Here is a 25740-nt window from a genome sequence, read left to right on the forward strand (position 1 = left end):
CTTCATATACAGACCACTAGATGGTCTTCTTAGAGTCTTTCTAGTTCTAGCTTTCGCTGACCTAAGAACCTCTGCACAAAGACTGAGTTGCGAGTGAAGGTTTTAAAGAAAACCTTAATTCATAAAATTGCTGTGGTCTTCTAGAAAAAAAAGGCCACTTTGAAATTATTATAATATTAATAGACTTTATTGAGCCTTCACTATGTTCCAGGCTCTGTGCTTAGCACTTTACATGGATTACCCCCCCCCCGCAGTCTTTATAACAACACTATGAGGTATGAGCACCATTATCTCTATCCTGAAGATGATGAAGTGCAATTTGGGGAGGTGAAAAGAAATGTATGAGGTCAGCTAAAAAGCCATAGATCCAGGATTTGAACTTAAGCAGTGTGAATCTAGGCCCAGGCTCTTAACCATGGTGTTTATACTGTCTGCCTGTCACGCATAGAAAGGTTAGAGATAACCTGCAAAGGAATTACTATTTCTCACTTCCCAAAGGAAGTAAATTAGTATCCTGGGTTGCAAGACTGTTGGGCAGGGTGTTCTCTAGGACACTTTAGGCTGAAACATGGACTGACCTGAGAGGACATGAGAGAATTCAGAGGGCTGTTTTGCCTTTCTCTTTGTGTGTGAGTGTGTGAGTGTGTGTGTGTGTGTGTGTGTGTATTCACGAATGTATGCACATAGATATGTAGACATAGGGGAGACTTTGAACTGGTTCCTTTCCATTTAGCTGGAAGTAAAATTATATGGAACAGGGAAATTTAGCAGAGAAACGGGTGTCTTAGACTTAGGTTCTTCATCTTGGTTGGCAGAGTGAGGGTGGGAGGAAGAACAGGGAGAGGAGGTAGAAGGGATAAAAAGAAGATCTTATAGGGATATTTCAAAATTTATCTGAAGGCTAGGAACGTCGTCTGTCCTGGCCACCTTGTAATGTTGATTTTTCTGGGACACGGCTTGAGAAACATCTGGGCTCTCACTAACGTGTTTTGGTTCAACCTAAACTGGGCTTGATGGAGGTATCCTGGGAGAGGCCAATGACAGCAAATTTAGTAAGAATTTAGATTGGCCTTGCTGCCCTGTTGTTGTTACAGAAGAGTTGAATATATAGATTCAACTTGTATTTTTAAAGAGAGGACCATTGGAAATCCTTTTTTCCAGTATCAAATATCCTCAGGGACAGTCTGTTTGTCCAGGAGAAACAAGGTTATTTTATTGATTGAAGATGATGTCAGAACCCTGGCAGTGGCGTGATTAAAGCTGCAGGCAGATTGAAGGTTGCAGAGTTCATACTATTTTAGTTCTTGCGCATGAGACAAGGAATCCTTTCCCTTCTTTTCTCTAATAAATAAATGGAGTAGTGTTTTCCTTTGTATGTGACTCTTAACATGTAGGCAAATATAAGTTCTTGAAGAAAAAAAAATCTAAACGGGAGAGGAATCAGCAAAGGTTTTTTCTTAGGCTGATTTCTTTTCCTTTTTTAGACAGAAACAAAAAAGGCCAGGGGGTGGGATGGTGGGGAGAGACAATCTGTGTCCGGTTGACATAAAGTGATTTGGGTTTTGCAAAGGATATGGACAAGAGGGGACAGAATTAAGGGAAGAGAGTTAGATTTTGGACAAGTGAAGTTTTCTTTGTGAGAAGCTAGGTAAGAGGAGCAAGCCAGTCAAAATCAGCATGAAGAATCTAAATCATCCTGGAAAATAATTGTATGGTGCTGTCTTGCCAGGGGCTCAAGTTTAAAGGCCCCAGGCTGTTTTCTGCATGTTTCGGTTGGAAAAAAAAAAAGACAACTGTTTTGTTCAGAATCACACAATAGAAACACGGTGGTTATTTACCACACTCTGTTAATAGTCCAGCTTTGATTCCAATTAGAAGTTGTTCCTCTACTTTGAAACTAGGAAAAGACACCCTAAAATAATTACCTTGCAGATTGGAGATGATTTTGCTTTTGATTGTGATTATATGTTGAGCCAAAACAAAATTGAAAGACAAATTTCCGTGTTTGCTCACTCTGTATCTCTTCACTTGATTTTTGGCAACGTTGCAAGGAAATAATGTTAAATTAATCACTGTGTGGTTTTGTGGATTTTTTTAAAACTTGGATGTTTTGGACAGGCTCCCAAAATACAGGGATGCTTGTGCACTTCCTTTGCATTGCCTTGCTCTTCAAATGGCATCTCTGATGTGGATTAAACCCTTTCTTTTAAGTGACATGAGTGAGTCATGACTAGGCTGGGACAGAAAACAGGAATGTGGATCATATGCATCTCACATAAACACGAACTCCTCAGTTTCATAACCATTTTGGTTGGGCCTGCAGGCCTTGTCAGAGGGTCAGCACAGTAATCAGAAATGAGGACTATTGTGGATCCATATCTTGTGGATGTTTGCATCTAGCCTTTACAACGTGAGTCCAGTAGTTTACTTTTGGGGAGATACTGGAGCAGTGGAAGTGCTGAGAAAGTGAGTGGAGACATCTTATCCTTGGAGAAGAGTTGCTGCTGTGTGTTGAGAAGAGCAATCACCTCTGCTGCTCCAGTGAGAACAGATGGGCCATCAATCCGATTGTAAGCTCCGTGAGGGCAGGCACATACGTGGTGTGTCTTCTGTATCCTTCCTTGTGTCTAGCTCGAGGCTGGCAAATGTCTGGAATAGCCAGTATGCAATAAATACTCAATGACTTGGTGGAAAAGCAGTTTGGATTTTCCTCTGTCCGTCTGAGGCTGCAGCAGTTAAATCAGGTGCTTCACTGAGTATACTTAAAAAAAAAAAAACAAAAACCCCTGCCTTCTGATGACTGCCTTCCCTTCTGGGGTGTGGGGCAGTGAGACTCATCTGCCCTGATACTGATAGCAGTTTAAAAGTCACACCCTTCAGGCAACATTGATTATGTCTTTTGTCATCATCCACCATTCCAACTCAGAACAGAAGCAGCAGCCTTTGGGCGCTGTGAGGCGAGAACAGAGCAGTCCTTTCCAGTCTCAGACCTGAACATTTCCATCCTCTGGAGATTGGTAGTGAGATTTCTTTTTTGTCCTAACGGAAAGGGATTCTGTCACTCATATAAGAAGCAAACACACGGGAGAAGTCATTCCTTTGGAAGGACTGGTTTGGTTAACTGTGCTGGCCATTGGTGGCAAAATAGAAACGACGTTTTTATTTCTCCCTCCCTCCCCCTCCTGAACATTTCAGAGTGACCAGTGGTTGGACTCTTGGCGGCGCTTACCCTGAACCTGAGTGTTAGGGGAGAGGGAATCTGCCGTTGCGGTTTCTGGAGCTGCTCATAAGCAAGAATTCCCTATCCTGATCAAGGCTTTAAGCCTAAAAGAAAGCAGAAATAGGTATGGACCATCTGTGTGTGTGTGTGTGTATGTGTGCGTGCCTGCGTGCACACCTGTGCGTGCCCCTGTGCGTGCGCATGAGCCTGTGTGCGTGCAGGGTGGGACGGGCGTGGAATGGGAGGGGGTGGTGGACTCTCAGGGTCTGGGGCCGCTCAATGTCTGGATTTCCCTGCCTTGTAGGATGAGTTTGCAAGTGATTTTGTTTTAACCATACATGTTCTTGTTTCCATTTTTTGAGAGAGGAAAGGTAGCTTGGTAGTCATCTTTCCAGTTTAAAGGTACCAAGAGAGATGTATATGTTATGCTTGTCAGCCTATCAGAAAATCCATGCAGTCTGACAACATGCATACAGTCTGACAGTTTAAACACAGGAGTCCCTGGGGATCCCTGGGTGGCTCAGCGGTTTGGTGCCTGCTTTCGGCCCAGGGCACGATCCTGGAGTCCCGGGATCAAGTCCTGCGTCGGGCTCCGGGCATGGAGCCCGCTTCTCCCTCCTCCTGTGTCTCTGCCTCTCTCTCAATCTCTGTGTCTATCATGAATAAATAAATAAATCTTTAAAAAAAATAAACACAGGAGTCCCAGATGGTCACTGGGAGGGAGGGAAAGGGCAGGCTGTTCAGGCCTTTGGTGCACCCTTCCCCAGAGAATATGATGAATGGGATTTTAAAAGGGTCTTTGGAAGGTTAACTGGGTTCAAACTGCTCTTTAGAACAATTGTATACCAGGTAGCAGTAATGATGCAAGAAGTGCAAAAAAAAAAAAAAAAAAAAAAAAAAAAAAGAAGAGAGGATGACCTTTTTTTCTATCTACCATACACATCTTCTGGCCATTCCCTGCAAGACTAAAGGAAAGGGATCATGTTTCCAGAGAGATTGGAGGCTGTTTAATATCATAGAAATCAGAGCCTGGGAGCCAGGATTCCAGAGTTCTCATCTAAGAACCCGAGGCTGGTTAGGTTGACCTTTACTGTGACTTTTTCTGTGACATCATGCCCATTCTCCAACACTACTTAAGATCCTTAGAGTACAACTTTCATCACTGAACATGCGTATTGAATTGCAGTACTTCACATGACAGATTTTGTCCAAAGATTTTATGAGCCTCTGATGAATTTCTACGTACCGTACCATGCAGAGAGAGAGGGAGAGAGAGAGAGAGAGAAAGAGAGGTCACCTACTACTAGTTTCTCAGGTGGCAAAATAGAAGACAAGAAAAGAGGAATCCATTGCTTAGGTTTACCTGTAAATCCATTATCATGATTAGAACTTGAATCTTGAGTTGTCTTACTGCCAATACCTGTTTCACTCAATCCATATTTCTTCCTTAAGAAGAATTAGTGGTGGTGGTGGTGGTAGAGGGGGAGGGATATGATAATTGGACCCTTTCTAGAAGGATGACTTTTTTAGTGTTCAATTTCTAAATGCTGTCAGAGGCACACTTCACATGAAAGAGGGCTTCCCATTTAAGCTCCTCCTAGCCAAACAACAACAGCAAAAACCAAAAACCAAAAAACCTCAATGACTATTCCTGGATGGCTGAAAGAGAAACTTTGTCAATAGTAATTATCTCAAGCCCTTCTCTTATTAAGCCAAGGCGAATCCAAAATGGACAATACAGAAAGGATTTTTTTTAAAGCTATGTTTCAGAGTTTTATGAGATCAGAGAAAACGAGTTGCATCAAGCTGGGATCATTTCTATATGGTGCAAGCGAAGCTCTCGTCACCTTGTATTTATTTTAGTTATTATTTGGCATTTTGTAGCTCCCTCCACATGATGACCTGCTTTACAGATCCTGCCTATACATTCTCCCTACTGGCCTGCCCCAAGTCCCACGGCCCATAAGAGTTGGACCTTTTATTTAAATAGAATACAGAGAGATGAACTTTCTGAGTAAGGACCTAGGAAAATTGCCCTCTCTGGTCACCCTCCCCGACTGCTCCAGGTCTCCCCAGTTCTCGTAGAAGTTAAGTCAAGATTGGATATTTAACTCATGCTAAAAGCAAAAAGAGGAAACAATGAGCTCTTATGCCCCTGAGTTCCTCATCATATCAATGGTAGAGCCAGGAGTCACCAACAATTAATCCATTAATTCTAGATTCAATTCTCTACTTTGTCTCTGGAGTGGAATCCTCACCCCCAAATACCCATTTTCTTCCCCTTTAGAGGAATGATTTATCCATCAACTGGGTGTTAAGCTTCCTGTTTCCCCTTCCCAGGTCAAGGGCAGCCCAGGTGCCCAATTTCTCTCTCTCTTCACAAGGCACCACCAGCAATAGAGATGAGAAATTCTGAAGAACAGCCAAGTGGAGGAACCACAGTGTTGCAGCGTCTGCTACAAGAGCAGCTTCGCTATGGCAATCCCAATGAGAATCGCAACCTGCTTGCCATACACCAGCAAGCCACAGGGAATGGCCCTCCTTTTCCCAGTAGCAGTGGGAACCCAGGCCCTCAGAATGATGTGTTGAGTCCCCAAGACCACCACCAACAGCTTGTGGCTCATGCTGCTCGACAAGAACCTCAGGGGCAGGAAATCCAGGCAGAAAACATCATCATGGAGAAGCAGCTTTCCCCTAGAATGCAGAATAATGAAGAACTCCCAACCTATGAAGAAGCCAAGGTCCAGTCCCAATACTTTCGGGGCCAACAGCATGCCAGTGTTGGAGCTGCCTTCTATGTCACCGGAGTGACCAACCAGAAGATGAGGACTGAGGGACGCCCATCAGTTCAGCGGCTCAATCCTGGGAAGATGCACCAGGATGAAGGACTCAGAGATCTTAAGCAAGGACATGTCCGCTCCTTGAGTGAACGACTAATGCAGATGTCATTGGCCACCAGTGGAGTTAAGGCCCATCCACCTGTTACCAGCGCTCCCCTCTCCCCACCACAACCCAGTGACCTCTACAAGACTCCCACAAGTTCCAGTGAATTCTACAAGGCCCAGGGGCCACCTCCCAGCCAGCATAGCCTGAAGGGCATGGAACATCGAGGCCCCCCACCAGAGTATCCCTTCAAGGGCATGCCACCCCAGTCTGTAGTGTGCAAGCCCCAAGAGGCAGGGCACTTCTATAGTGAGCATCGTCTGAACCAGCCAGGGAGAACAGAGGGGCAACTGATGAGGTATCAGCATCCCCCTGAGTATGGAGCAGCCAGGTAAGAGAGTTCCCTTTCTGTCATTTCCTGGCCTCATCCCCAACCAGCTTCTGCTGTGTGTTGGGAATCTTAAGGGAAGAAATGGGCAGGTGTTTGGTATAAGAAACTCTGCAGTGCATGGCTGGCCCCTGGCTTAGTAAATTTCCTGCGAATCTGAATTTCTAGCCCCTTCAGCCATAATTAGTGCTGTAGTAACATTCCCCTGACTTTGTAGGTTGAGCATGGCCCCAATTGCCTAGTGGATGAACAGGAACGCAAGTCTTGGTTTCTACAGCTATATGCTGTCCTATCTCCTGGGATTGTGAAGAAAGGGTCCGTGTTCCTCTTCTTGTGAGTTGTTAAGCCCTACCTTGAGGAGCAGAAGCAAATTATCTTGAACGTTAATCTGGAATATCGTATCCCTGTCAGTTATTCCCCTCCACAGAATGCTCATCACTTCTTTTTAGGAACGAATCATTCTGCAGAATTACTATGATTCTTTCGGACACTAAACCAACACCTAGATATTACTGTGGGGGGAGCCGGATATGTGCAGGTTCAGAATGTCACTTGCCTTGGACATCCTTGCAGTTCATGAACTCTGGGCTGCTCCGTCTTTCCTCCATAGAGCATTTGTTAGTTGCCTGCCACGTTTTTGGACAACTAAATTAAACTCCCATCATGTTACATAGAACTTTGGGTCAGATTCTAAGATGCAGAGAGAATAATATCCCCATGACTTCTTTGCTACTTGTCATTGGTTCAGGAGGACAATTTCATGTTATTCACTTATTCCTAAATGTACTTCTGCAGGATTTGGAGGCCCATTGTCCCAGTGCTGTATCGACCAGACCTTACGATTCCATGATTCTGTTTGTTGTTCCTGTTGTTACTGTTGGGGCCATGTCTCTGATCGGTAGTCATTCAGCATATGGGGCAGAGGAAAGGATTCCACTGTGGCCAACAACGGTGACAGTTTTATGTGGTATTCCTGTCCTGTTACCTTGGGTAATTATGGATAACTGAGGTTTGAAGTCCCTGGACCTGGGTGGGTGGGGGTGCTTTTTCCAGATCAGGCCTGTGATCTCTCTGACATCTAACTCTTTGCCTCCTGTCTCTTCACTTATTTGGGAAAGAACCGCTTGGCTTGAAATTCATTGAGTGACTCAGGAGAGAAGGCAGTCAGGGGGTGGGAGTAAGGTGAAGGTAAGGGAATAAGGGAATGCACCTTGGAATTTCCTGGTATTTCATCACCCCCCACCTCCCCACCCTCCCCACCCCTGTCCTGTTTTACAGCCAGAAGCAATTCACTTTGGGCTCCACCCATAACTTGTCCAGTTTAGGATTTTTTTTTCCCTCTTAACCAAGGTTGATTTCCTAACCTTTTTCAACCTCTTGTGTGCAGCTTTAAAGGGCAGGAGCCTAAGTTCTGATAAGTGGCTTAGAACAGGAAATGGGGCAATGGACAGGGCACTTCCGGTTTAAATGAGAGCGAGAACCTGATTCCCATCTGCCCAATGAAGCGGAAGACCGAGGGAGGGGTTGGTCATTTGGACTGCTTAGCTTAGTGGAAACCCATTCAAGCCAGCAAAATGTCAATGAAGCTGAGGATTTTTGTTTTACTCTTCCCATCAGCATGTAAGAGTCAGTGGGACTCTGTCCTTTATGTGGATGGGCTGACGTCTGTTGCCTTGTGGGAGGGGAGTATGTTGGCTGGGGTGTGGAGCAGAATCTGAAGCCCTGCTTAGCACAAGGCCCGCCTTCCCAGGAAAGCTATTTTCAGAACTCATTCACCAGTATTGTCTGTGATCTGAAATGACTCCCACAGTGTTTGAAGCTAGATGGAAAAGCCCTTTGATCTGCCTAAATAAATAATAAGGAGCCCACAGAGGGATTTTTTTTCTTGCCATACTGATTAAACCACCAGAGAAATTTAGCTGCATATAATTTACAGGAAGATACTTATAGTTTCTCCTCCCTCCTATATTATCTGTGGAGCTCTCTCCCTATCCCCCAGAACAGTAGAGCCCATGCTGATTCTTCTCTCTTGAGTAGAATTTTAATACACAGGTTAGCTCTATAGTTTTTTCCCCCTTTTATGGGAGAGGAACAGGGTACTTGATATGCTCAGAAATAATCCAACCTAAAACAGTCCTGATCGGAAGATGCTCTGTGTCAAGTTTGGGTCTGCATCAGACAAATTCTGGCAATAAACTTTCTTCAGGGACTGGCGGGAGGGAGTGGCACCTATTGACAAATTATTGGCAAGGGGAGGTAGTTGAACTGCTTTCCAGAAATGTACTGCTTTTAGGTGGTGACACATTTTTCCTCCTTCATTTCTTTGAGCCAACTTGGGAGACACTTGGTGAGTACCTTTCCAAGTAACTGCTGCTAGCACCAATTAGAGGACAACATTCTTAGTTCTTAATCCATAAATTACAGATCAAGATTCACAGCAAACTCTTTGAACAAATTGCTGTTCACAAAACCTTTGGTTTTCAAGGTATGGTGAAATGCTAGAGATTTGCTGTTAGAATTAACAAAATGTTATAAACAATCTTCTTATTACTTCGTCTTCCCTATGCCCTCCTCCCCACTTGAAAAAGAAATATCCCGAATGCCCAGAACTCCAGATGGGAAACAAGGCCAAGCCATCTGAAGAATTAAAGAATTTCTGAATCTTTGTCTTTCTGAGTGCTGAGCCTTCTCTGCATCTGGGGTTTACACAGTTATCATCTGCTTTTAAAAATTAAAACCTTTCTGTTTGTAAAGCAGCCACCTCCTTTCAATTGTTGAAATCATGCCCAGATCTGAGGTTTCTTGAAATCCTTGTTTAGTGGAATCTAAGGGTGACCTAACTCTGCAGTTCAGAGCCGAGCTGGTTGTGCAAGAGAAACAATCAAGAATTTGCAGCCCTCTCCAGGATTCACAGATTCACCGTCACAGAGCCTGGGAAAGGCAGTTTTTGTGGGCAAAATAAATTGGGTTCCAGGCAGTTGGTGGCACCTACTCTGGTGAGAGTGTGCGCATGTGGGTTTGCACACGTGTGGGCCTGGAGTGTGTAGTGTGTGGGTGTGGGGGGGAGGCGGTGTGTGTGTGTGTGTGTGTGTGTGTGTGTGAGAGAGAGAGAGAGAGAGAGAGAGAGAGAGAGAGAGAGACTGAGGAGGGTGGGGACTCCCAGTGAGGTGGCAGGGTAGAAGGTGCTGTGTCAGCTCTTGATGGATAGGCTTTTGCTTTCCTTTTGTGTCCTCCCAAGCTATCCTCGGGAGGGAGTTCCCCTGGCTTTGGGGGAAGGACTGTGATTTTGGTCATTGGTCTCTGCCCTGCATGTATGCCATGTCCCCTTTGCCACAGAGCATGGGGCGGGGGAGGGGAGCAGGTTGTCCCGGGAAGGAGCAGGATGAAGGGAGGGAAGGGGCAGGGAGGCAGGTCAGGGCTTCCACAGGATCATGTGATTCTATTGTCTGCAGATGACTTGTTGTTTCTGGTTAATATGCCAGCAGGGAAGCGATTCCTGCTGCTGTGCAGTGGAAGCACTTGGGGAGTGTGCCTTCCACCCAACTGCCACCTGTATTATTACCATCATTACTATTACTCTTATTATTTAATCTTGAGTGTAGTGGTGCTTCCTCTGACATCCCTCCCCCACCCCTGGCTCTTCCCCATCCCTGTCATGCCTCAGCCCTTCTCTGGGTAGGGGATGTGTGTATGTACTGGGAACTTCACAGGATTGTTAATACAGTCCTGCTTTTTTTTTTTTTTTTCCTGTGGTGGGTGGATGCTGGAGCCCAGATGGAGTTGGTTGGCTGGAGGGCTCTCTCTCCTTTTGTGACTGCCCAAGCCTTGCTTCTTGTTTGCAAACCTGCCAGGGACGGAATGCCTTGATTTTCCCAACATCATGGTGCGCTGAAATCTGCTTCCTTTTCCAGCCTAGGGGAGTCGGAAGGGCAACTACCTTGTCTCCATTATCTCTGAGTAGAGCTCAGAGTCACGGCCAGAGCCATTGCTGTGGCTTATCCGTCTCAAGAGAGATCTCTTTCCGGAGACCTTGTGGTCTCCTCCTTCCCGAGGTCCCTGAGGGGCCTTGTACCATCTGTCCAGGGCATGGAGGAGCCCTTCAGCCTCCAGGCAGGAGGGATGTCTCAGTGGCCAGTCTGTTTGAAGGAGAGGCCTGGACTGCTGCTGGGGCCTAGAGGAGCTGGTGGGCAGGGGGGCGAAGCCCATTTCAGAACTGGGCATTCAGTCTTGAAAAGAGAACACCTCCCAGGCCCAGGGTTTCCAAATCCTGGCCACAAGGATAAAGGTTAATTTGGTTGTTTTTCTGTGACATTTTGAGAGCTGGATTGGAGAACATGAAATGTAAGCCCCTCTCTTCTGCCCAGGAGATCCAAAAGCCCTAACATCCCAGTACATTATATTTTAACCCTAGGGATATATAAAAATTATAATAGCTCTTACTCAAAGAGGAAGGAGCACACAGAGTCTATTTTACCCCTAAGGAAACTGAAGATTCCTGGTACAGAAAATGGGAGAAGACTCTTATCCCAAATAAATTTATAAATGGTTCCCAGGCTTTTGATTTGACGCCTGTTTTGAGCATTTTCCAAGAAAGGTAACATACAGTAGTGACTTTCCAGGTGTAATAATGGGAATCCTGTAAATTCTTCTGTCTGTAAGTAGGTCAAGTGCTTTCTTTAATATCCAGCAATTATTTGATAGTGCCATATGTATGAAATTGGAAGAACATCAGCATACCAGAGGCATCGATGGGGCTGAGATACAGAACCCAGGGCCCGAGCAGGTTTGAGGGCTCTGGCAAGCATCTGGGTTATTACTGGGTATCAATTATCAAGTGTTTGGAATGATTTTGCAGATGTAAAAAGCCCTCACAGTGAAGATCTCTAGTAGAGATAGATGCGTGAACAATAACTGAAATGTATAACTGAAATGTATGTGGGAGGGATGTGCTTTAGCATCTGGAATGCCAGTTAAAAGTTAATTGCTCCTAGTGATTTCTCCCAGTTCCACCATGAATTTTATGCAATTTAGTGCAAAGATTAAATGGATATCCCATAAGTAAAATCCCTAACAGGGTCAACCTATCTCACTGGGAGGTAGATAAGAGACTCTTTGTAATTCCTGTCGAGCTCAAAAATGAGAGGAGCTCAGTATTTTTGTAATTCATCTGTGACCTTAGGAACAAAACAGGCTCATGCAGATTAAGTAACATGAGCAAGGTTACACAGCCAGTAGGCAGTAGAAAAGGTCTCCAAATTCTGTTGGGATCCAAATCCCATGCTTTTAGCCATCTGTCTTCCTTGGATTGAGAAATATCAACTGTAGGACAAGCATCCACAGGATGTGGGAGTATATGAGGTTAGTTGGGCACGGGCTGGGGGATGAACAAACTTTTCGTCTCCATTGTATACCTACAGATATTCCTGCTGGTAGCAGTGATGGTGGAAGCGATCCATTCACATACTCTTTGTTTCCCTTAATGGCTAACAAGTACAGTATTGGGTGTGAAAATGGGAGAGACACATTAAACAATGTACTGAAGTTCTCTTTATGGAACTTTCTATAAGAAATAGATTGGGGAAAAAAAGAAATAGATTGGGAATTTGAACATACGTTGTGTGGAAGTCAATGTATTATGGTAGTGGAAGAGGCAGAAGAAGTGAATGTGGACATAAGGGTTCTACCCTGGCACTGCCAATTACTCACTCGGTAATATCTGACAAATTGTTTCCTCTCTCTTGGACTTCAGTTGCCCAGTCTATCCAGTGAGAGAATGGATTAAATTATTTCTTGAAGGCTTCTCCAGTCTTTACATTTTGTGATTCAATTCACCAAAAATAGTATGACAGTGTTGCCTGCAATCCCCTTCAGATCTTGGTATCATTGCTCCTAATAGGCCTCATTCCATTATTAACTGCACTCAACAATAATTATTTGGCGTCTCTAATGTAATAAGGATCTACATATCCTCAAGTCATTTTTTTGTGAATGTATGCATTATGAAAGAGAGTTGCCAGTATCGAGAAGAGGACTGGTTGTGATGTGACTGCAGTTTGCCATTTCCTGGTGGGCAAGTGGAACACACTTTCTGAATTGGACTCTTTGCATATGCTGACTGCATATAGAATGTCAGAAAAGGTTGTGCTTAAGATAATGACGTGAAAATTACCTTCTGGAAGACTCATTTAAAGTGCTTACACTTGAGCAATGAGAGCACAGGCGCACATCACTTAGATTTTCGCCAAACGACCCGAGAGGTCACCTGGTTCAGCCCTCCCGGGGATCACACCTCTGCCGGGCACTCGCAGCTCAAGCCTGGAAAGGGCTGTGGAGGACTTTGCAGAGATTGCCGAGTCTAACCCTGCCTGCTCCTCGTTTTTGCAGGTGTCCTGGGGCGGGGGGAGGGGGCAGTGGCACCGGAAGGGAGGTGAGCAGGCTTCCAGTGTCGCCGCCCAGCGCCGCTGGAGAGAGCTTAACCCGAGCACGCCCTCCGTGTTTTACAGGCCGGCGCAGGACATCTCGTTGCCGCTGTCGGCCCGGAGCTCAAGGCCTCACAGTCCTACTTCTTCCCTCACGTCTGGGGGCTCCTTGTCCTTGCTCCAGTCTCCGCCAGCCACGAGATTGTCTCCTGCCCAACACCCCTTGGCCCCCAACCAAGGAGACCACTCAGCTCACCTGCCTAGGCCCCAGCAGCATTTCCTTCCGACCCCGGCTCACCAGAGTGATCATTATCGGCTCCCTCAGCCCGGCCTGAGTCAGCCCCCTCCGCAACAGCACCACCACCACCATCACCAGCAGCAGCCGGGAGAAGCCTATTCAGCTATGCCTCGGGCTCAGCAGTCCTCCGCCTCCTATCAGCCAATGCCAGCCGACCCTTTCGCTATCGTTTCCAGAGCCCAGCAGATGGTGGAGATCCTGTCCGATGAGAACCGGAACCTGCGGCAAGAATTGGAAGGATGCTACGAGAAGGTGGCGAGACTGCAGAAGGTGAGGCCTCCGTTTTGGAATATCGGGGTCTTCTTTCAGTCTCATGTGTTTCATATCGACACAAGTCTCCACTCGGTGCCTTCACGACTTCCGCATGGGTCTTCTGGATTCCCGTGTCCGAAGGTTAGGGGTGGATCCCGACTTTGGAAAAAGCCTTCTGCCTGTCTTTCTAGGAAGAGTCACATTTTACATTTATGGGGTGAGAAAAGAACTTATTTGTACAGTTTTCCCAGACACCATAGCCCTGATGAAAACCTAATTGATGGTTTTTGAATTCCAGGAGGCTGAGAAACTTCTTCATAAGGTCAAGAACACTTGATGATGCCTGTATAGGGGAAGGTCCTGCCAGCCTAAAGGCCTTTTGTCTTGATTATATTTTCCCAAATAACTGAATTTGGGACTTAAATGTAAAGCCATAATTCCTACAAAAATCTCCCCACTGACATTAGATCCTGCCCTGCCTTGTTCTGGAAAGGGCTTAGAACACTTTTCCAAGTGGGAGTTCTCATAGTGACTCTTTTTCAGCACCTCTTCCTTTGCCTCCTTTTTGCTTTGGTTTTTCCCTGCAGCTCACATTCAACATCTGCTGTCTTTCTCTGGTGTGTGTGTGGGGCATGAGGGGCTTACCACCACAGCTGGGTGACAGGTGACAGCCCTAGGCTGAGGAAGTAGGAAAAGGAGTGTGCATCCCATAGAGTTCACATTCTTCCCTGGGCCCCTCCTGTCTCCTCCAGCTGGGACTTTAGCTCTTGAGTGCCCTAAGCTAGGAACCTTAGCTCTTGGCTGTCGGTAAATAGGGTTATACCTTTGGCAGCCTCTTGGCAGCTTTTGTCATTGTGGAGCTCATGTGGTTTGATCTCCCGACAATGTGAACTGTTCCGGGGAGGTGAGGGTGAAGGTGTGGGAGGGAGGGGACTTTGCCCGGTTTTGTTCAGCAACTTTGTCCTTAGGAGACACCCAGGAGTGGAAATTTCAGGGGCCCGAATGAAACTGAGAATTCGTAAACACCAGATCTGGGTCTTACAGGAGAGGAGGGCTTACTGTCAACTGAGAGTTTTTATGTAGCTGCAACCCCCCCCCCCAACACACACACAGTGTTCCAAAATCTGGATGGGGTTTTGTTGGGGTTCGGGGATAACTGTTGCTCCCTGGCTTTGCCCCCAGCTTTACATTTTCTGCCTCCTCTCATTGAACTATACCCACCCCTCCCATCACATCGGTACAACAAATTAATCATACTCACATGCTGAAAGCAGACTGGCCGATTTGGCTGATTGGGTTTCACTGTTGACACCCCTCCCCAAACTCTCTATTCAGGGTGGCCCCAGCCCCACCTTTGATGTAGTAATCGGGAAGGTAAGTGACAGGGAAGAGGCGCAGAGTAGGATTTGTGGCGTTTGTTGTTGCTTGTTCTCCAGGGAAGGGTAGGATGCCTCGACCAAGTATAATTGGCACAGCTTGAAGGCTGGGGGGAGTGAAGGCTGACCCAGTGCTGCAGTGGGTTAGAGGCCTAAGTGGGGTGGAAGAGGACAAAGAAAGTGGAAGGGGAATGGTGGTATCAGCTGATGCTAGAAAAAAAATAAAGGCCCGAGGCTCATGAGTGGAATAACGAGACAGAAACCCACCACCACCTCCCTCTTCCTTGCCCCCACCATCCCGGACCAAACCAGTGGATCTGCCCTTTTGTGACTTCTTTTCCTGGGAAGTCCTGTCGATGGATGCAAAACTTGCCCATTTGGAGGGTACAGTATCTACAAGGCGGGGGTGGGTGGGAGGGGAGTAGAGAAAGATCTCGGTACCAGATCTGGAAATAGCACTCTGAACAGCGTGAGTCAAGGGCCTGCCCTCCAGGTGCGGCATTCTGTGGGGAACTGAGAAGCCTTGCCCTCTACAGGCTGCCTAGTGCAGACTAATACCAATCCTGCTCTTTCAAATGGAAATGTTTATTTTCTGTACCCAGCACTTGAATTTCATGCAAAAGCTTTATCAGGCCCAGGACTTGCAGATCTTGTCTCTAAATGCCATTCACCACCAGTTTTCACCTTCTGTGCTGCTATCTTGGTGCCATCTGCAAGGAGAAAAACACTCTGGGAGTCTGCTCTTTTCTGTGGTGTAAGCCTCATTTGTTTGCAGGCAGCCCTGCCTCGGGCATAATTTTGGAGCTGGGCAGGTGGAATCTGAGTTGTTTGGTAACCCCACCTTTTCCCCAGTCTCCCACTGGGGGCCTGATATTTCTCCCCATAAAATACCCTGAGCTTTGTTAAGGATAGTGGGAAACTGAGAAGGAATGCAGAATGGTTGCAGGAGTCAAATTTAATTTGCAAATTGCTTAATAGGCCACGGGGTTTATTTATCTTATACAAATTATATGCAAATATCTCTGTGGCTATTTCATGTGCAGTGAAGCCGTACTGGTTACAGAAAGACTGGAGTCTAATTTCTTATTTTCTTCCTGATTCGGGCTGATTTGGGGCAAGACCCTTTCTTTTTGTTTTTTTTTGTTTGTTTGTTTTTGTTTTTTAAAGATTTTATTTATTTATTCATGATAGTCACACAGAGAGAGAGAGAGAGGCAGAGACATAGGCAGAGGGAGAAGCAGGCTCCATGCAGGGAGCCCGATGTGGGATTCGATCCCGGGTCTCCAGGATCGCGCCCTGGGCCAAAGGCAGGCGCCAAACCGCTGCGCCACCCAGGGATCCCAAGACCCTTTCTTTTTGATGTTTTGTGTGTATGGTTTTCCACCCCCCCATTTTACAAGATTTGCAGTGGTGTCATAACACACAACTCTGAACATGAATTTCTGTTCAAAAATCTGTACTGGTTTCCCACTGACTAAGGGATAAAGTCCAAATACCTGGCATTGAAGCCCTTTTATGATCTGACTCCAGTCTATCTTTACAGCCAGATCTCACCAACTTCTCCTTGTGTACCCCACAGTGTCCAGCCAAATGAGACTGCTGGTCATCCTGGGAATGCATTTGCTCACTCAAAATAGAATACCCTTCCCCTCACCTCTGCTCATTGAAATCTGACCTAGGTTTTAGGATCTGACTCAAAATACCACCTTCTGCCTGAAATTGGTCTCCTCTCCCCTCATCCCAACCAGGAATAACCTTTTCCTCCCTGGCACCTTCGTAGCACCCACTTCTGCTGTTCTGAATAAGGCATACTTCTCTGTATTCTTTTACTTCATTAGATTGAAAGCTCCTTGAAGGGAAATGATCGTGTCCTCATTCTTACAGACCCCATGGGTATTTTAAAGAGTTAAAGAGTAAATATTTGGCCATTGGCAAAGGTTTGTTAGAGTGAACTGAATTACTGCATAAGGCTGAGGTTTGGAGTTTTTAGGGTTCACCTTGGCCACTAACTTGATTTCAGAAAGATCACTTTCACTTTTCTTTTTGCTAAAATGGGAAGAGGTGTTCTTGTGAAGGCTGATAGCAGGGCCAATAGAAATAAACATGGGAAAGCGCTATGGACACTCTGGAATAATGTTATCTACATACTATATACATTATTAATAGTATTTTGAAAATTAAGAAAATTCTTACGCAGAAATGAAAATTGTTTATAACTGTACTTAGGAAATTTATTCTCTCCTACTACCTTCTCTGAAGACAGAAACTGTATTTGTTTTTAACCTGAGGGAGTCTGATGACTCTGTGAGTTAGTTGCTCAGCTGAAGGTTGACTTTAGAAATCCTTCTTGAGAGGTGCCTGTATGGCTCAGTCAGTTAAGCGTCTGATTCTTGGTTTTAGCTCAGGTTGTGATCTCAGGGTTCTGTGATTGAGCCTTGTGTTGGGCTCCACGCTTAGCAGAGAGTCTGCTTGAGATTCTTTCTCCTTCTCCCTCCCTCTGCACCTCCCCCACCCAGTACTCAAGTGTGTGCACACACTCTATCTCAAATAAATAAATAAATCTCTTTAAAAAAAGAAAGAAAGAAAGAAAGAAAAAGAAGAAAGAAAGAAAGAAAGAAAGAAAGAAAGAAAGAAAGAAAGAAAGAAAGAAAGAAAGAAAGAAAGAAAGAAATCCTCCTGGGAAACTTTTCTCATATGACTGTGTTATGCTGGCCTCCTAGCCATCATTAAGGATTTGTATATATGTTTTCAGACCATCTTTCCCATTAAGCTCCTACCACCCCCACTATCTTTCCTTTTTTTTTTTTCAGGTGGAGACAGAAATCCAGCGTGTCTCAGAGGCATATGAGAACCTTGTAAAATCATCCTCCAAAAGAGAGGCCCTGGAGAAAGCCATGAGAAACAAGCTTGAGGGTGAAATTCGAAGGATGCATGACTTCAACAGAGATCTGAGAGGTGGGGTTCTCACTTCTGAAGCATTGGCCAAGATGGTGAAGGGAAGGGCTGAGGGAGGATACATTGAGGCTCTCAGTACTTGTCCAGCCCACTAGTATGGCCAGTAAACTGCAGAGCATAGACTAGGCTAGGTTTGGGGGACTGCAACAGAACTTGGTCCCAAGCTTGCTTAATTGAAGTGAGGTGAGCTGATGTGTTAATCAGACAGTAACTGTCCCCCAACCCTGGGACTCCTGGACCCACCTGGCCTGCCCCCACAATCTGTACTGCCTCTCTTCCCTTACAGATTTTGCAGAGGAGGCCTGTCTTTGGCTGTGCAAGCTTGAAATAGCAATATCCTCCATTGTTTCTGGGACTCCTTCCTTTTATTTTTACCTTAACATGATAATACTGAAGATGGTGACAAATGACCACTTCAACACCTTTAAAACTGATGACTTTGGAGATATTTTTTATGTCTCTAGATTTAGACTGTCTTATTGATAAAATGAGACAACTGAACTTGGTACTGCTCATGGTCCCCTCCTAGCTTTGATGTTCCATGATTTTAAAGACCTCATAATAACTTTGATGCTCTTTCACCTGGTGAATGAAAGATGTCACATATTCAGGGATAGATTCCTTCATTGGAATTTAGAATTCTGCACTTAGGTTTTTGTCAGGGTGGGGTGAAAAAAAGTGTTAAGCACTCAACTCCTCCTTCCCAAACATAGTTTATTTTTGTTTGCAGCTCCATATTTTAAGTGTATGTCTGTGTCACCTATGCCTTAGTAACATGAAGAAGCAGGCTCATTCTGCCTAAGATCAGTACTTAGACGGTAAACACCACGTGCTTGGGAGTTTGTATATGAGGCCCTGTTGATTGTCTCTGAATTCCACAGAGCGTCTAGAGACTGCCAACAAGCAGCTTGCAGAGAAGGAATATGAGGGATCAGAAGATACTAGAAAAACCATCTCTCAGCTCTTTGCAAAAAGTAAGTCTGACAGCTCTAGCAGCAGGTACTAATGTGTGGTTGGGAGTCAGATATGTAAAAAGGTTACACAGTTCTGCTTAATCCTTCTAGAATAGCCAGGGCAGAGCAAATGCCATCTAGGGATTCTTTTTCCTGTTCAAGCGTAAAGTTGGGATTCTTGTTTTTTTGTTTTTGTTTTTTCTTTCTAGGCCAAGAAGGCTGCTTGCTGTATTTAGTCACATCAATGTGGCTTCTTCTGTATTAAACCAGAGAAGCCCTTTGATATCACTGCTTTTGTCACAGCTAGCTGAAAAGGACCTTAGTGAACATGGGGTCTCTTAATGTTGGAGGGATTTATCGTTGAAGGCTCCATGTGCTGGCTCAGGTAGAGATGGAATTAACATGCAGGATTGATGATTAGCCTTTGGAGTACTGAATCTGCACCTGTGCCTCCCTTAGTTAAACACCCTGTATTATATCATGTCATTGCATACTGGCACAGTGCAAGGGGAGCTAGAGGAGGACCTCGGCTATGGCCTGAGCTACTGCCTCTGGCCATGGACTTGGAGGATGTGGGGAGGGCAGAACTATGTCTTCCTCATAATAGCATTTCCTTTGTCTGGAAATACTCCGAGGACCATGACAATGAACTAATCCTCCTCTTTATCGGTCCCTAATAGACTCCACCCAGCTAGACAATGCCTCATTCTTTTCAATTGCCACAATAAAACCAGCAATAAAAACTCTGCAGTGGATTGAGCCCATAGGGGGAAACAGATGAACTACCCTCAACTTCTGCAAATGCCCGTAATTGGTGTTCCCTACCCCCAGTCTCCGTCACCGTGGCTCCCAGCTGGAGTAGTGCACAGTAGGGACTTGTCAGGCCCCATCTTTGCAGGACCTCCACATGACCCTTTCAAGTCACTCCATGCAGCTTCCAGTCCGCTTTTACAAGTTTGTTTGATCTTTACTTACAATATCCCCCTCCCTTCCTGGGGTTGCTCTGTTGTGTGCTGGCCTCAGAAGTGGGGCTTTTTTTTTCTTCCTCATTTCCCTGAGCTTCCTGTTTCTTTGTCAGTATGTATAGAGGGAAGAATGTAGTTTTTCTGGTGTCATCAGTACCTAGTATAAATTGTTGTGAAGTTGCTATAGTGGTGTCACTCACCGTTACCCTGGAAGCTAGTTCCCCGGTGGAGAAGGTAATGGCCTCCCAGGACAAAAAAGAACAAAAGAGAAAACGTATGGATTCTGGTCCTTGGATCTGCTGGTTCATACCCTTCCTCCTTGTGTGGCGATGGTATCTCAGGTGTCCTGGGAGCTCTGCTGGTGGTTTATAAAATGTGGGAACCTAGTAGATAAAAACTGTATTTGCAGCAGGGGGAAATACTGCCACATGGTTCTAGAAGGGAAAACTAGACTCCACTTATATAGCAAGCAAGGAAGAGGGCATGGCTTGTGGCCTCAGTTCTTTTTGCCTTTGGACATCAACAGGGGGCTGCGTGGTTGGAACTGTGGCGAGAGGCAAGAAAGCCGTCTTGAAAAGCCTCCCCTGGGGAATGTGCTCCACTTACCCTTGAGAGGCCAAACCGACTCAACCCAAGGAGAAGGCAGTCTGGTTAGAAAGAGTTTAGAACAGCCTGGCCTTAAGTGTGGGCTCCACTATGTACTTACTCACTAATTGTAAGACCTCATACCAGTTCCTCAAAGCCTCTGGGTCTCTGCTTTGTCATATACAAAACAGGGAAGAGAGAGTAACACTTTCCTTGCAGGGTTTTCTGAGGAGTAAGTTACTTGATGTGCAATAAGTATTCAACAAATGCTCATTTCTTTCCGAGGTACAGCTGAATAGATATATAAAGTCAGAGTGGGAAGGAAGGTGAGGCTGCCCTCTTAGTTTCTCTTATAAACTTAAGTATCGTGGTCTTCAGAGGAAGGGCACACTACCTCCAAATGAGAATCCAAATTGCTCCTTTGAGTCTCTGGTATGAGGTCTGTCCTAGTTAAAAGAGGAGGGACCTAGAAATTCGGAGGGGATGAACTACGTGTGTCATGGGCTTCTGTACCTACAACACAATCCTGGATTTATTTCAATTGGAAATTAATGTTAGTAAAGAGTAGGGTTTGGAGTTTTATATATTCTGTGAAATACCATTTTCATTTTGATTTAATATATTATGAGATAATGGGAAAATTTGAGGGGCTTAGTTGCTCCTTTGCCAATACAAGACCACTTGAAGAAATAAAATTGAAGAGACAAGCCTACCTGTTCCTCTGGTGTGTGTGTTTGTGTATTCTTTGCATAACACCTTTCATAACACTTTGCATCTACTTTCACATTGCTTCTGCACAACCATTGTTAAATGACTTTTCTGAATTTACATAGCAAGTTAGCGGTAAAGCCAGCAAGAGAGTGCAGATCTTGGGTCTGCTGGTTCTTTTAGCTGTGTGTTAGAGAATGTTTAGTAATGGGTATGATTGTCAGTGTGCTCGGGTAAGTTTTTGAGCCAGCTCTGGAATGGCAGTAATGATAATTCATGTCTTGATAGATAAGGAAAGCCAGAAGGAGAAGGAGAAGCTGGAAGCTGAGCTAGCTACTGCCCGTTCTACCAATGAGGACCAACGGAGACACATTGAAATTCGAGACCAGGCCCTGAGCAATGCCCAGGCCAAGGTGGTCAAGCTGGAAGAAGAGGTATGTGTAGTTTTCTTAGGTAGCATATGAGCCCGAGGTGGGAAAGAACTGGGGAATCAAGGGCACTGGGGTACTCTCCATTTTGGTGTACTGGCAGCTACACAGTCCCCCAACAGGAAGGTACCATCTGCTTTTTAAAAAAAAGAAAAAAAAGATTGATTGATTGATTGATTGATTGATTGAAGAGAGAGTGCATGAGAGAAAAGACAAGCTGGGGGAGGGGCAGAAGGGGAGAGAGAGACTCCCAAGCAGGCTCCCCACTGAGAGTGCAGCCTGACTCCAGGCTCTGGGGTTCAATCTCACAACCCAAGCCAAAGTCACAAGCCAGACACTTAACTGACTGAGCTTCCCAGGTACCCTACCATCTGCTACTCCTAGTTAGAGCTGTGCTGATGTGAGTGGACTTTGATTTCTTTTCTCCTCTCTGCAAGTACCTTCCTTTGGCTCCAGAATAGAAAATCACCAAGGTCAAGGAGCAATTTCCATTTGCTCCTTCACATAATAAGCTAACCACCACCTCCTAGTTCTTACTATGGACCTAGCTCTGCCTTAAGCCTATGACAGATATATACTTTTTAATTCCTCCTCTTTTAGGGCTTGAAAGCTTTATCTTAGGAGAACTATAAAATGATTCAAGATATTTTAAAGTACTCCAAGGATCTTAAATCAAAATAGTCCTGGTCTCCCCATACTCGGTGGGAAGTTGGTCTCCTTACATAAAAATAAATAAATAATCTTAATGGCTATGCCCCTTGTCCTAGGATTTATTTTGCAGATTGGTTTTGAAGTAGAAGCAATCTTGAAGGGGTCTGGAACAGGTTGGGACTCAGGGACAATTTACAGTTTATGGCAGGCCAGGAGCTGTGCCCTGGGTCTTCCTGGCTAGATTGTGCAATGTAGGTACATGGTGAGGTGAAACTGTTGGTTATTTGTGTGCAAGGATGGAGTTTTTCTTTGACAAATACAGGGACCCCCAAACTACGAAGCATATGATAAATATGTATCTGATTAGTCTTAATGTAGATGTTATTAGATTGCAACACAGAACTGTATTCATGTGAAATAGAGGGAATGTGCTGCTGGTCTGTCATTAATTAATCTTGGATGTCCGTTGTCATTGTATTGAAGTACTACTAACTCTTCGATGTTTTGTACTTCAGGGAATGGGTGTGTTCCAGCAAAAATTGATGCCAAAGTGTAACTTGGTGAAGAAAATTTCACATCTCACTCACTATTCTAAAATTTGAATTGTTTTAAGAGGAAAAAATCACCTCCATTGTGACAAATTGGAAGCTTTATAAACTTGAGACCAAAAAAAGTGTTTAGTGACCCTCAGCATTTTGCCTCTTGTATTTGAGCTGTTTTTCCACCTTTCATTGATTGCCTGCTGCTTCTCTCTCAGTAGAGGAATGGTTCTAGTTCCTAGAGTCTGACTTATAGATATCCTTTGCTTTGGGGGTGGAGATTAAAATGCTTATTGGAGGGGCGCCTGAATGGCTTAGTTGGTTAAGCGTCCATCTCCTGATTTCCACTCAGATCATGATCCTGAAGGGTTGTGAGATCAAGCCCTGCATGGGGTTTGTGCTCAGCAGGGAGTCATCTTGAGATTCTCTCTCTCTGCCCCTCCTCCTGCTTGTTCACACTCTCACTCTCAAATAAATAAAACTTTTTAAAAAAATGCTTGTTGGAGCTGGGTTGTGGGTTCATACATTTCCAGTAGGTAAGGTCAGCTAACCAATGATGTCTTTGACCTGAATTGCTTAATCATTAAACTGCAGGTTGTATAAAATCAGGCTAATGTCTTGCTTCATCAGCTGTCTACATCAGAAATTCTGAAAAGTTGCTTTATTGAACATAAGGAATACTTGTATATGTCTGGTATCCAGACCTAGGAGCACACCCTTTAGCCTTTTGCTACACCTCATATATTCTTTTTCTTCCTTTCTTTTTGAGGAAACCACAGAGTAAATTACAGAACAAGGATAAGACTGTATTCTTTTGGAGAAGGGAACACTGAGAGACTGGCTGAGAAGTAGTTTGCTGGTGGTCACATGGCAAGTCTTGGGTAGAGCCAGTAATAAAACTGGAATCTCATGACTCTTCATTCCCTAGACCTTGCTGCTTGTCTCCCTGGCTGAATCATCCTTTGGTTCCATTCCCAAAGAGAAAATGTGGGCACTTGTTCAGATCTAGTAACCTCTGCATCTTTTCATTAAAAAAAAAATGTGTCGCCCATTGGGCCCCCCTTTCTCAACAAGACTATGAGAAGCTTGTCCAGACTGATTTGAGATTAGGGTGTATACACAGCCCTACTGCCCCTCCAGGAAGAGTACCCTTCTAGTAGGAGATAAATGGGGACAAAGACCCTGCAACTATATTGGTTTGCTGTGTCCTAGGGCTCAGTGGCAACTGGTTGTTAATCATGAAAATAATATACAATATACATCTAAGAAGAGGATGTTAATTTGTAGTTCCCACTGGGCAGCCCTCACTGAAAGAGTTGCCTGGTATATATTTCTGGCTTCAGACTTCTGAGGCTTTTCTGGGCATTCGTTCCAGAGATTTTTAGTTGCTTTCCAGGGCCCTGCCCCCAAAACCCATAGATCTACAATTTAAGAAAGAAGTTCTAAAAATTGGACGAGGATTCAATCATGACATCTAGTAGCTATATCTCTCAAATGAACTCCTCAATTATTGCTAATTTTTTAGCTTTCATCCAGCTTGTACTTTTGCGCAGAGTCTAGTTGTTGGGAAATTCTGAATTGTTGCTAAAGGAGGTGGAACATTTGATGGAGAGAGCAGGCTGGGAGCCTTCTACTCAATGGAATTGCAAAGGCAGAGGCCATGTAATGTCTTCCAGACTCTCAAAGTTGGTCACCTCTAGCACATGTATGGGCTTGAAACATGTCTCAGGAAAAAATCCACTGATTTTTATTTTCTTTCCTGTTTTAGCAGCCTGTCAGAACTGGGTTTGCTCCTGGGTGGTGGTTGTGTTATCTCCGTTTTGATATTCAAAGGAAAATATCCCTTTTTCTTACTCTCAAATACATAAATTAATCATTGGATTTTTGCTCTTCCACTGTGACTCAAGCCCCATTAGGGCTTGTTCTATCTGGGGTACAATTTTAATGTATGGGAACATTAGGGAAGGTAGCTCTGGAGGTAGTCTAGTAAGGAGTCTTCATTGTTCACAAAATTAGTGAATATCTCTAAATCAAGAAGGGTATTCATGAATAGAAAATGTATCCCTCTATGTGTTGGAGATAACTTATGTAAAGTCATTTTTGAAGGCAGACGGATATGTCAGACCTTTGCCTATGTCTCATATAAACAGAGAATTTAGTTATGGCTTACACATGGCACCATGAGTTTTCCTTAGAAGTTCTTCTAAGGGAAACCTCTGTAGTCTACTTAGCACATGAGAATGAAGGAAACTTTCCCAAATTAAGTCGTTGGTCTAGGGATCTTTTCTTAGCCAACTAAGTGCAAGGTCAGGTCAATACACATACCAAATTATTATGTTGTACACCTGAAGCTAATACAATGTTATATGTAAAATATATCTCAATAAAAAAAAAGATGGTCAGGGAAAAATTATGACTAGTTTTAGTGGTCCAAGAACCCTTGCATACATTTATGTCTTTCTCTGTACAAAGTCCTCATTTAGATGCTCTTCCTGAAATTCATTTCATTTTTCTAATCCCATTAAGTCTCTTGCTCGTGATACTCTTCACTGTACTCTAAGCTCTAACAGAAATATGCCTCAGGCTTACAGAGAACCTTCTCCTGCAATCACAACTTCTTCCTCTTCCAAACTCAGCAGAGATTCTCTGATGGACCCTGTTCTGTTGACATCAGAGGAGGTATCTTGCTGGGAAGGTGCTAGCACTTTTACTAAAGGAGAGACCTGGTTTTTTGGTGATTCATTGTGATCCAGGTCTTGCCACAAATCTGCAGCCTATGCAGTAAACCCCAGCCAAGGTAAATGGTGCCTTTTCCATCCTTGCCTTTATCTTTTGGGATATGTATGAAGGTTGTACTGAAGTGGAGGCTCAGTAAACTCCAAGTCTAAAGAACTATGAGTCCCACGGTAACCATGGTGTTCTTGCACGCGAAGGGACCTCCCCCAACTTCTCCCCCCTCAACTACCACTAATTTGATCTCACTGGAGAGTTTTGACAGATGCCTGGCATATCCCACTCACAAGGCTCAAGGCAGCCCAGGCTTCTGGCTGACTACTGTCTTATGATGATCCAGAGCTGAACCACTGCTTGGGTAATTGTTTCAGGAATGGTGGGAAAAAG

General features: G+C 44.7%; 1 protein-coding gene across 3 annotated transcripts in view; it reads left to right on the forward strand.

The window, feature by feature from the left end:
- Positions 1–25740, forward strand: part of AMOT (angiomotin) — a 64250-nt gene that overhangs the window by 12194 nt on the left and 26316 nt on the right. The window contains exons 3-8 of one of the 3 annotated variants that reach the window (XM_072818105.1): positions 3196–3344; positions 5561–6494; positions 12995–13478; positions 17647–17791; positions 18673–18765; positions 21291–21436. In XM_072818105.1, the coding sequence (XP_072674206.1) occupies positions 5623–6494; positions 12995–13478; positions 17647–17791; positions 18673–18765; positions 21291–21436 (1740 nt within the window). In that variant the 5' untranslated portion in view covers positions 3196–3344; positions 5561–5622. The remainder of the gene's footprint in view (positions 1–3195; positions 3345–5560; positions 6495–12994; positions 13479–17646; positions 17792–18672; positions 18766–21290; positions 21437–25740) is intronic. The other 2 variants (XM_072818106.1, XM_072818107.1) reach the window with 2 other exon arrangements.

Source organism: Canis lupus, chromosome X (genome assembly GCF_048164855.1).
Source record: "Canis lupus baileyi chromosome X, mCanLup2.hap1, whole genome shotgun sequence".
Lineage (NCBI taxonomy): Eukaryota > Metazoa > Chordata > Mammalia > Carnivora > Canidae > Canis > Canis lupus.